This window comes from Sabethes cyaneus, chromosome 2 (genome assembly GCF_943734655.1).
Source record: "Sabethes cyaneus chromosome 2, idSabCyanKW18_F2, whole genome shotgun sequence".
Lineage (NCBI taxonomy): Eukaryota > Metazoa > Arthropoda > Insecta > Diptera > Culicidae > Sabethes > Sabethes cyaneus.
In genome coordinates, this window is record NC_071354.1 from 104978364 (window position 1) to 104990534 (window position 12171).

At 40.2% G+C, this 12171-nt stretch overlaps 1 protein-coding gene across 2 annotated transcripts in view; it reads left to right on the plus strand.

The window, feature by feature from the left end:
- Positions 1-12171, plus strand: part of LOC128738211 (dmX-like protein 2) — a 58605-nt gene that overhangs the window by 18453 nt on the left and 27981 nt on the right. The window contains exons 5-7 of one of the 2 annotated variants that reach the window (XM_053833176.1): positions 134-4296; positions 4875-4961; positions 12025-12150. In XM_053833176.1, coding sequence (XP_053689151.1) covers positions 134-4296; positions 4875-4961; positions 12025-12150 — 4376 coding nt within the window. The remainder of the gene's footprint in view (positions 1-133; positions 4297-4874; positions 4962-12024; positions 12151-12171) is intronic. The other variant, XM_053833177.1, reaches the window with a different exon arrangement.

Consider the following 12171-nt stretch of genomic DNA (forward strand, 5'->3'; position numbering starts at 1 on the left):
AAGTATAATTAAAGTTCAGATTAGACTCATTTGCCGGGCATAAAATAATCAATTTGATAATATGCCTTCCAAATGATGTAACAACAATGACAATAATAGTGCAGCGGTGAACTAACGTAATGCATCTTTACAGTTTTGTTCCCGAACAAAAGTTTCGACCAAAACCAGTCACAAAGTTTTAATGGAATTCCGGAAGCCAGCTATGGTTTTGTCTATGTTGCCCATCCTCGAGCCGTAACACATCTTTCCTGGCGGAAAACAAGTAAATATATGCCAAAGGGATCCGTATCGAATATGTTGGTAACTTCCTGCTTGGACAACATATGCCGAGTATGGGTAGAAACTGTTTTGCCGGATGATGGGCTTGTCAATATGAATCAATTCGATCCGTTAGCCTCGCAGAATCCAAAGTTTAGAACCCACAGACACAAACATCGTTTTATGCAGCGATTAAAGCACATGAAAACATGCTTTCATATAAGACGTCATGCTAAGCACAACGGTACTACTGGTTTCAATGGAATGGGAGCAGGATTCGGTGGGCCGGGTGCAAGTGCCGGCTTTGGAAATGCTCCAATACCAACGTTGCCGTCAACATATAGTGTACACGACTTCCATTCCTATGGGTATCATGGAACTGGTATGACGCCAGGATTACATTTTCACCTAGCTGCGTCTATAAATGCAGAAACCGATATTCCGTTGGTGCCGTCAATGCAAACTAACGATCCTTCCACGCAGCCCAACTTTATTTTACACTGGCTTAACAACAAGGAGATGCATTTCTCACTGCAGGCAGAAGCAATTTTACAAGAAATGACGAGGAAAGTGATTGAAAAAGAAGATTTAATATCTGGACCAAACAGCGAAGGCCATTCAGAGGGATTACATGAAGATGAACAAGTTATTGATGAAAATAAACGACGGGCGAAAATAAAAACCACATTATCGCAAGAAGAAAGCAATAGCGATGAGCATCCACCTTACTCAGCTAATCGCTCACATTCTGTAGGTGGAGCTTCGCATGCAGGACTTCCCAATCAACATTCGTTATCAAACACAACGTCAATCAACTCGCTTGTTAACGATAGTAACATTCACGTTACCGATTCACTGGATATGAAAATCGACTGTCTTTTGCGAGACTGGCATCATAATCCAGATTTACTCTATTCTATTCATCCGATCGATGGAAGTTATCTGATATGGGTTGTTGAATGGTTAGATGAATACCATCCCGGCTCATTTCGACAAGCACAAGTGTCGTTTTCTACCAGGATTCCATCAGCGTTTCCGTTGGGCGATGCAATGTCCATGTCGACTACCGTTGCTCTTTATAACACTAGTGGAAACCTTGGTTTTCGCGATATGATTGTACGTGGACCTAAACCGACTAATAGCACAGCAAGTAATCCGCCAGATGTTGGTAGTGACATTGTGACTTCCCTTCCAAGTGTTCAAGAAGAAAATGAGATAAATGAAGAAGACAATGAAGCAGATGCCAATGAAACACAGCATAATGCAGCTAATAAAATCGGTACTGAATCTATAGGAAATGAACATGTAGGTGAGCAAACTGACATTCTCACCGCTCCACCGTCTCCAACGATATCTATGGTTACAAAGCATTCAAATGGTACATTGAATCTGTGGCAGCTGACATTTGCCGATAAAAGTAAATTTTCGCAAGTTCTAAGTATTGGGCACGCTTCGCGCGCTTCCGGTCATCGGTTTCGTGTGAACGACATAACATGCCATCCAGTATTGCCGTTGCTACTGACAACATCACATCACAATATACCAGACATCCCCAATACACCCATTGGATATCCCGGTAAACGCACCGTAAACGGTTCGGATCAAAAGTTGCATCGCCCAAAAGATGTCTGCACACCGTCTGGCTTCTGCTCGGAGTTAATTCTTTGGCGTGTCGATGCAGTTGGTCCACTGTCCCAATCTGGAGGTGTGAGTGAATTAGCGCGAATCAACTCTCCAGAAATTTCAGCCTTCAGCAACGTAGCTTGGATACCTACATTGCTACCCAGTACAACATTGGGAAATTTGAGCAACTCTCCATCTGCCTGTTTCGTTGCTAGTGATGGTGAAAGTCTTCGTGTATATCAAGCAGTTATTGATGCCAGAACTTTGCTGGCAGAGATATCTACTTCAGAACGACGTTTTCGACGATTGGATTCAATGGTGTCCCTTTCGACGGAATCATCACTGGATCAAGCCCCAGATCATTCGGCCTTGCATGATAAAATAAAGATCGTGTCGCAACAATCAACAGCTCGCCCAGGATGCATAATTCAGCTGGATGCGATTGACGATGCATCTCACGACTGGCAAAACACCCAACTGTTGCATGTTTTTCAAGAGCAACTGATTACCGGTGAACGGTCAGAGGAACCAATCATTGTTGGGCATGATAATAAACATTCTGGTTTAATGGATGGACAGATGGGTGCTATGGTTGATCTACAGAGAAATGCACAGTTTGAAGAGCCATTTTATTTGGTTGTACTGGAGCGCACACAAAACGGAACTACGGTCCACATGTGGCGAATTGTCATTGCTTCCCAACCTGCTGTTCCTGATGAGATGAGTAGCAGCATGATGTATGTTCCGGATAGTAATATTGTGCAAGATTTGGACGATCCAGAATTAATCCACAGAGCTTCGATGGCAGGTATACAAATGCCGGACGATATAAAAATACCGGTTGATCATAGCCCACATGTGAATATTTCAACAACGAAAGTTTGTACCCAGGAGTTGCCTCTGCCGGACGGCGTCGATGTTATTCATGCTGCTCCAGCGGCAGGTCATCTCAGCTCATCATCGATTTACCCAGCTTGTTTTGCCCCATACATAATTGTGACCGCTTGTTCAGATTCTACCGTTCGTTTTTGGAAGTGCAAAGTTTTGAAAGAAAAAAGAGAAAATGAGAAAAACCGTCTGAACTACGAGTGGTGCGAATGGGAAATGATACGGAAAGATCAAGAGTCAAATATCGATGTAAATGGACAATTACTGCACATCAGCGCTGCTTACTCAGGGAGAATAGCGTGTGCTTATAAATATGGAAAATCTTTTACCAGACCAACGAAAAGCAGTGATCCTGAGACGCGCTATGTGAATCTGTGCGTAGCCATTTATGAGTGCGAAAGTACTGGCGGTAGTGAATGGGTTCTTGAAGATACAATACATCTGAAGAATATTCATTTACCTAGAATACAAGTAGATCCGCACCTGGATTTAAGCTACTTGTATGACAACAGAACACTACAGAAAAAACAGAGGCTAAATCAAATGTTACAGACATTATCTCATGACGATAATCGTTCTACACGTAATGGCGATGTTACTCCTGAGGGCCATGCCAAATCTGGTTCTAGTCTTCTTGCAGTTCCGAGCTTCAGCACTCTTCAATCGTTAAGAAAAAGTATTACAGAACATGGTAATACTTGTCCGTTAACTCAAAAACATTTAGTTCAGCTCGACTGGGTCTCTCAGGAGGATGGATCACACATTTTGACGGTCGCAGTTGGCAGCAAAATTATGCTTTTTACTCCCGTTTCTAGTGATTTAGCTCAATCTAACATGAAAGCAATGAAAGAATCACAATCAACAAATCGTCCTTTGTTACGCAAAGCGAGTTCATTAGCGCAACCGCATTTCAATGACGAAATAAGATGGATGAAGCTACGCCAGATCGAGCTACGCACAGCGGACAGTTTGCCTCCGTTGCCTATGCAGATTTCCTGGGTTCGCGATGGTATTTTTGTAGCCGGTATGGATTCAGAAATGCATGTATACTCGCAGTGGAAACCACAATTAAACGCAATCAATCACATGGACATAGAGGATCTTTATGACAATCGTTATCTGAAGGATGAAGATCTGCGCTCGCTTGCTCATGAAAATACCCAAAGGCGTCTGGCAAATGTCTCATCGATGCCGGTTCTATCACGAGTTAGTTCCATCAATCTGCAAATGTTGTCAAACGATGGCAAAAAGAGAAAATCAGGATCACACAGTACCGGTCAAATAGTCAGCGGTGCGAACGACCAACAACAACCAATTCACGATTATATGACCGACTATGGACTTTTCGAGGCATCTCGTATCGCGTGCCCTGTTTTGCCACAATACCATCCGAAACAATTGATGGAATTGCTCAACTCGGGTAAGATACGCTGGGTAAAGGCGATTTTGGCACATCTGGTGCGTTGCATCAGTGGTTCGTACAGCGTGCGTGGTGGTGGCTGCGATGAAGAGAGTCTCAACAGACAGGTATATTATGATCCTACATATCTCATCTGATAATATAGTAGCAGTGAGTTTGCTCTAGAGACTTACACATAGCCAAACGTGTGTGGTTTAATATACATCACCTTTTTCCTGTTTTTTTCCTGTTGTGCACATGTTGGACTTTATCTTATTCAAGTTACCATTCTGTTCTAATCGATTTGGCAGCTCATTCATATCGCGCATTTTAACCCTTTTCATTACGAATATGCAATGAGTTCATAGTTTTATTCTATATCCTCTTATTTTCTTTTTATATTGAAGCCTTGCTCATCGCAAGCAGATAAAAGCGATTTTTGATAGTTTTATTTTTTCAATGCATTATCATATGATTATGTTTGATATCAATCAATTCTGTATTACAAATAAAATTCGATGCTTCTAATAAATTCAACATGCCATCAGGAAAACAACTGATCATTTCCATCCACAGAAATTTGCACACGTTTTATGTTGCAATGATTCGATGAGATTATAACTCCGTATATGAAAAAATCATAATTTATCATTATCACTTCATCACTTCGTGTACTATCTACTCTTTTTTGGTTACGTGTTTACAGCGTGGTTGGTCTAGATCTCGCACACTTTCTGTTAGCTGTCCGGCAGGCACTGTTAGTCCTCTTGAACCGAGAGGATCGACGACACAGGTGCGGATTAATCTTATTTTTGCCTATTTCAATCTACATTCATTTTTCTTTTTAAATTGTAATCTATTCTTTTTCCACTATGTAACTTTTTGCTTCATGGCTTATATAATTTCCTTAAATCGATGATACCACTTACCACTATAAATACGTTTTTACATGGAAGATTGCCATGGACAATTGCAATAATAGACGATAGCCTCTCATTTATAAGTACTATTCTACTACCCATGAGTGTCATTGTTCGATTGTTGATCACCTCATAAAATATTCCAAAACTTTTAAGCTTCCTTATGTTAGATCTGAAAGGGAGTATGCAAATTAAACAGCCATGTCGTATCAACTGCTACTGTCACTGTTAATTTAGCGAGATGAAGCAGTTTGCAATGGTCAGAGAAAATAATAAAGCGATACGAATACTAAACGAATGTTTGGAATTTGTTGTTTTTATTGCTCCCAATGCAATGTAAACAGCAAGCTCCCAATCCCAACTACTGTTAAAATATATCGTTGTATGTGATATGATTCGCCCTGTCATAAACTATTTGTTCTGAAGGTAATTTTTAAACAACCGTACATAAGAAGTAGCGGCCAAAATTACCAATTTCACCGGGTGAGAGCTCGTTTCCCGTGGTTCCCCCGCAAAAAATAACTCTTACTCGGTTTGTTTGCATTTGGGTGACTGGTCCTTTTCACACGTTTGTCGAAATACGTTAGGGATAAAATATTCTAGGATAGGACGTCACGTGACTCGTGGCTTCTTATTCTTCTTCCTTTTGTTTTGGTGATTCCTTTTCAAAATTTATTATGGTAACGAAGTGTTTCCAAGAATAACGGGAAAGTATTTTCAGCCTAATAAGCGATGGCATCTGTTTTTCGACCTATGACCTAGTTCTAGTGGAAGAGCAGGTGGTTTTGACGTTCTTTGAATAAAAAATAGTAGATTATTTATAGTCTTGAGAGAATAAGAATAGTAATAACATATTAAAATTGTATGTTGGCAAAGTATATTTATTGGCGAAAGAAAAGGCAAATAGGCTGAATTTAGAAACCTGCTGAAAATACCCTCCCGTACCTACTTAAATTTTAGCTGTGTTTTTCGGTACAACGTGTCATATTCTGTCCAAGAATAACATTCATTTTAGCTATCAGATATTATTGGTTACGTCTATTGCGGCAATCCTACATTATGGCAATCATCTTTCTAGCAATCTTATGTATATGTATGGTTGGCTTTATGGTTGTATTCAAAGAACTAATGAACACGAGCATCATCATTTGTACAGTAATGTTTTACACCGTTTCATCGAAAATCATTCTCCAGAAACTCAAAAGATATTATTCCAACCTACTTCCACTTTCCACTACCGAGAACGTACTATTCCCGAGAAACTATTTTGATTTGATGAAATGCACTACTGTGCTGGGAGTTGACCAAATGTCTTTTTTTCTTCTATGCCATAGAAGCGACATACCTTACATCATCTTGAAGTCAGATGATAGCGGCTCGCACAATGTCTGCTTAAATTTTTCTTTAAAAGCTCCAGAATTTTGCGAGGCATAGAAATGTTTGGGAAGATAAATCGTTTCGATTACCTAGCAATGAAAGTTATTTCAATTTGATTCCACTTTCGTACATTCCTATGCTTTCAACACTAGTTTTAACGCAGAAGCAGATAAGTCACGGTAGGGCTCAGGTCCTACAAATTGATGAGATGATCCGAGTCTTGCAAGCGCATTAACTCTTTCATTTCCATCAATTCCACAGTGACCTTGGACTAAGTTGACTTGATTACCACAAGACAGTTTGTGAAGTGATTGAATACATTTCCAGGCGTGTCGCCAACTTTAAAGTATTTTTTATAATCTCATTTATTTGATTTGGCTCGTTTGTGGTAGCTTAGAGGAGCCGTAAGGCTTTTATAAAAATATTACACGAGGAGCACTGCTTCATCTATGTTAGAAGGTATGATCGATACACCCGATTTTCTAATGTTAGCAGGTATTTACAGCTTTCTTAATATGTAGGGTGGCTGGGAACTTTAAAGTATTTAGAGCTGCTTGAACATGATGCATATATTTGCATGTCTATAGTTCCTGCGTAAGCATACTGTAGAACACTTCAAATTTGCTTGAATTTCAGCTTGGAACACAGTCATGTGATATTATTATCTCAATTTAGAAAAACATGGCCTATTATTTTTCATTTACGGGCAGTATATGAATGTGAGTTTCCTTTTTTTACCAGAGGTAATAGGGTAACCAATGTATTTTGGACCCCATCAGCAGCTTTACATAATTTGGACACTTATGGCAAAATCAAATGGAAGTGTCCAAATTATGTACAGCTGCTGATGAGGTCCAAAATAGGTTAGTTACCCTAATATAATTTATTTCTGGGAATGGTTCTTGTTTAACCTAAAAATAAAAAATAAGAAAACTTATCCAATTTAATTCTACTATGTGTATTTTATTCACGACAGATACGTATTTCGCCTACGACTTGCAGGTTTCCTCAGTGTCTGTTTTCGAACACAGACTGTTCACAGACTGTCTGTTCGAAAACAGACACTGAGGAAGCCTGCAAGTCGTAGGCGAAATACGTATCTGTCGTGAATAAAATACACATAGTAGAATTAAATTGGATAAGTTTTCTTATTTTTTATTTTTAGATTTCGTATTCTACTAAGACGCTCCAAAAACTTCAGTCAATGGTTCTTGTTACAGGGAATGGTACATTCTGGGAAGCGGTCTTTGGGGAATGGTACCTTCTAGAAGATGGTACATTCTGGACAATGTGTTTCTGAGGAATAGTATACAATCGTATAATATTTTGTTTATTTTGTCATAGAATAGTAATTAACAATAGATCACGTTAAATGCGTTTGACATAGTATAAAAGATATGTATGTTGTAATAGTACTAAATTCTTACATATTAACTCCCGATAATCATTTTCCAGACAGCTTGGTATCTCTTTACGTTTACACGTTTACAGCTATTATCACTATTAAAAACTGATCTGAACTAATATTCAAAACAGATTATTTTCCGCTACTTATTTCAAAATATAACTCAACTTGACAAAACTTATAAAAATGTAACAACTCTTTTGTATTTTGATTCGCCTGGTTCGCCCCTATATAAAAATGTAATTTATGGGTCATTTTTAGAAAGATCACTAAATACTCATGAAGCATATCTGTCCCATGCTAGAAAACACGAAAAAGAGACAATCGCACTCAAAGTTGAAATATTGATTTTTGAAATTATTTAGTTTTAATGTCATTATTTGTCCCTCTTTGAGAAAATGTTGAAAAACTTGCATCGATTTTGTGTACATTCATTCATTCATTCCTGTCAGTCGAGAGCCGGGGTGGCTCTCGCCATATCAAGAATTCCTCTCCATTGTACTCGTCCCTGGGCTACTCGTCGTTAATTCATTGCGCGTCTCGACGCACGTAAGTCGGTTTCAACCTAGTCGAGCCTTCTAGCACCTGGTCCCTTTATTCCTGGTACCGGTGGGATTCTTGAAGAAAACGGATTTCATTACATAGTCATCCCGGTGTCCCGGTTTCACTGCATAGTCGTGCATAGTGACTTTCGCCAGGTGTACGTTGGGAATCTCTACAAGCAGTGCCTCGTAGCTCGTGATTCATACGCCTCCGCCACTCTCCGCTTTCCGTTTGCACTCCGCCAAAAATAGTCCGCAACCGTCTTTCGTAAGCAAAGTTACTGTCTCAAGTCCGTAGAGGACTACCGGTCTGATTAGCGTTTTGTACATCGTCAGCTTTGTGCGGTAGCGTACGCTCCTAGGATTTACAGCTTGAATGCGGTGTTAAATCTCCTTACTCATATTATTGTCGGTGGTGACCAGAGATCCCAAATATACGAACTCGTCAACCACTTCCAGTTCTTCGCCGTCGGTCGATAGTCACTGTCCGTAGGAGGCAAACATTGTTTTCCCTGGAGCCCGGTCGACGGATCACACCTTCAATAGCGATATTGAATAAAATACAGGACAGTCCATCCCCTTGCCGCAGCCCTCTCCGTGATTCGAAAGGACTCGAGAGTGCCCTAGAAACGCGCACGTAGCACATCACTCGCTCTAGGGTGGCTTTGATCAGCCACGTCAATTTGTCCGTAAAACCGTACTCGTGCATTAGCTGCCATAGCTGTTCGCGCAACTGTATCGAATGCTGCTCTGAAATCCATGAGAATATGATGCGTGGGCATGTTGCACTCTCAACATTTCTGGAGGACATGTCGGAAAGTAACAATTTGCTCCGTAGCAGCACGGGCCTCCATAAAGCCCGCCTGATACTGTTCTACGAATTCTCTTGCTATTGGGGATAGACGACGCAACAAAATCTGGGAGAACATCTTGTAGGTGGCGTTGACCAACGTGATGCCGCGTTAATTACAGCAATCGAGCCTGTCGCCCTTTTTGTAGATGGGACAGAGCACACCTTCAATCCACTCCAGTAGTTTCTTCTCCCCCCAAATTTTCGAAATTACCCAATGAAGTATTGTTGCTAGCGGTGCTTAGTCATTTTTTTAATTTCGCCGGGAGTTGGTCATTTCCAGCGGCTCTATTGTTCTTCAGCTAACGGATTTCTCGCCGGATCTCTTCAAGATCGGAACCGGCACAATGTTATCGTTTGTAGGCATTCCAAGGTTAACTTCCGTTGTGTCTCCTTCTGTTATATCGCCGTTGATATGCTCATCATGCACTGCTTCCACCTGTCGATCACCTTGCACTCGTTTGTGATTACAGGGTCCCTCAAATGTCAGATTTAGGTGTGTAGCCCTTACGAGTTTGGTTCATCTTCTTGTAAAACTTGCGCGTGTCATTAGCTCGGAATAGTTGTTCCAGCTCCTCACGATCTCTGTCCTCATTCTGACGCTTTTTTATCCTCACGATCGTGGTCAACTCATTCCGCGCTCGTCGATACTTCTCTCTCGTGTATATGCCTAGATAGTATTTCCAAGCTCTTTTCCTCTCTATCGCTTGTTGGCATTCCCCGTCAAACCAATCATTTCGTGCACTCGAGGTTTCCATTCCTAGCACCACGGTTGCGGCTTTGTTGACGGCCGAGCGTATAATACTCCATCCGTTTTCGAAAGTTGAAGCATCTGGCTACATAGAGGACGACAAAGCTTCATCCAGCACGCCCACGTAGGCAACTGGCGGGTTGTTTAATTGCCGAATGTTAAACCGAGGAGGGTGGATTTGTAGCAAGGTATAAACCGTCGATAGTTTTGAGCGCCATTGTACTGCTACTAGGTAATGGCCCGAGTCGATATCCGCACTCCGTAGGAAGCATATGTTGGTGATGTTCGAGAAAAACCGCCCTCGATGAGAATATGGTCGATTTGGTTCGAGGTCCGTTGGTCAGGTGCTTCTGATCACCAAGCCTCGGGAAGCTGAACCCTGTCGCCACCACGAAATTTAGCGATCTGCCATTCCAGGTATCAAGTCTCCATTCCATGTCGTTAGTTCGTTGCGTTTGTCCATACCGAATGGTTATTGGTCCGAGTAGAATTTTCTTGACTTTTTAGTGTTCTGTTTTTAGATAAGTACCCGTACTAGGGCTTACGCTGCCGAGTCTCGTGATGCCTGTGCCTCCTTTTCTGTTGGTATACGGCCTTAGCTACCACCAGGGTTGGTTACCCGATCTCTTCTAAAGTTGCTCATATTCCGGCTGGTACCACGTGCAGGTAGGAATAGGAGTTGCTGGATACGAGGCTAAGGACCACTATGGGGTCTGTTTTACGCATTATCCAACCATTTATCAACCAATTTTGTATACAGATTGAAACTATTTTATAAAAAATGATATATGCAGTAAAACAAATATGCGTGTATTTTTTCAGCGGGACAAATTGTTTTCAAATTTTTTCGAGTTTTTCTAGTATGCCATGTTTTCATTTCGTATTTTAAGGTGAAATTAGTCGTCATTAATTTTGCAAATTTCAAAAGCAGTTATTTTGTTTGAAACAAAAATATTGTTCATGAACATATATTCGCTGTGTTCAGATTGGCAAGAATAATGCAGTGAACGCATTTCTGTAAACAAAACCCCGTTTTTGGGCTAAAAAACTGCTTCTGAAATTGGGCTCTCCGAGGAAAAGTTAATGACTGCTAATTTCCCGTTAAAAATAAGAATAAATTTTTCGAAGACAACAAAATATCGAAAATAACAAAATGTAACATGGGACAGTTTTACTTCCACCGGCAGCATATACATAGTTCCTTGGAGAAAACTGGTCTGATCTCCTTCGAATAAAAATAACAAATCTCTTTTCATGATTTATAGTAAATAATATACATATAAATGAATTTACGGTTAATTTTTTTTAATTTATTGTCCATTATGATGTGTAGTGATTTTTGCCTGGAAAATGAGATCTCGGGAATATTGTATCGTCATAAATGTTTTATTTTTGATGTACGGTGAATATATGTTTTAGCATCTCCCTTTGAATCCCTTTCTATTTGCGCTCTGGGAAAAGAAACTTTGAATTTCACTATTGCAGATGAAAAATACAACTGTAGCTTTATAAAGGGCGTTACGATCAAAATTTGGTCAAATAAAAATGTGTGTAAATTGATTAAGATACTTTCATATGCTTGAAAACGTCTGCCACCTTCCCCCCTCCGGCTGTGATATATAACTCCTGCTCAATAAGCTGGCTTCTTTTAACAATTTCGCTAACCTGTCGTGCTAGGTGTCCGGATTTTCGCAGTGCGCGAACAAAATTTGGCTTGAAAGCTATTTTATTAACTAAAATGTCAAAATCAAAGTAGAGGCATAGTTTTTTAGATGCTCGCCTAAAAGAAATGCGTCAGGCTTAAGGCGTCTAAATTTTGATCATAACACCCTTCATAGGTATACAAATCGGGAGAGAGTTATTCTCCTTTAGACAGAGGGCATAGAATAATAAGCTAATTCGCTTTTTTTTAATTTTTGTAAATACGTTGTTTTGTTTTGTATACAGTTAATTGCATAGGTTAATGTAGATATGTAGACTGCACTGATTTTACATAGTATATTGCATTTAGATTCCAGAGGAACTGACTTTGGATTATGCCGAAATAACTTCGATTCCGCCGTTACCGCTATGGACATTACTGGCTGCTGATAAAGAGACGGTCGGAATAACTGCTCAGCAGAGCGAAGAAGTAAAGGTAATGAATGATTGTTGTAAT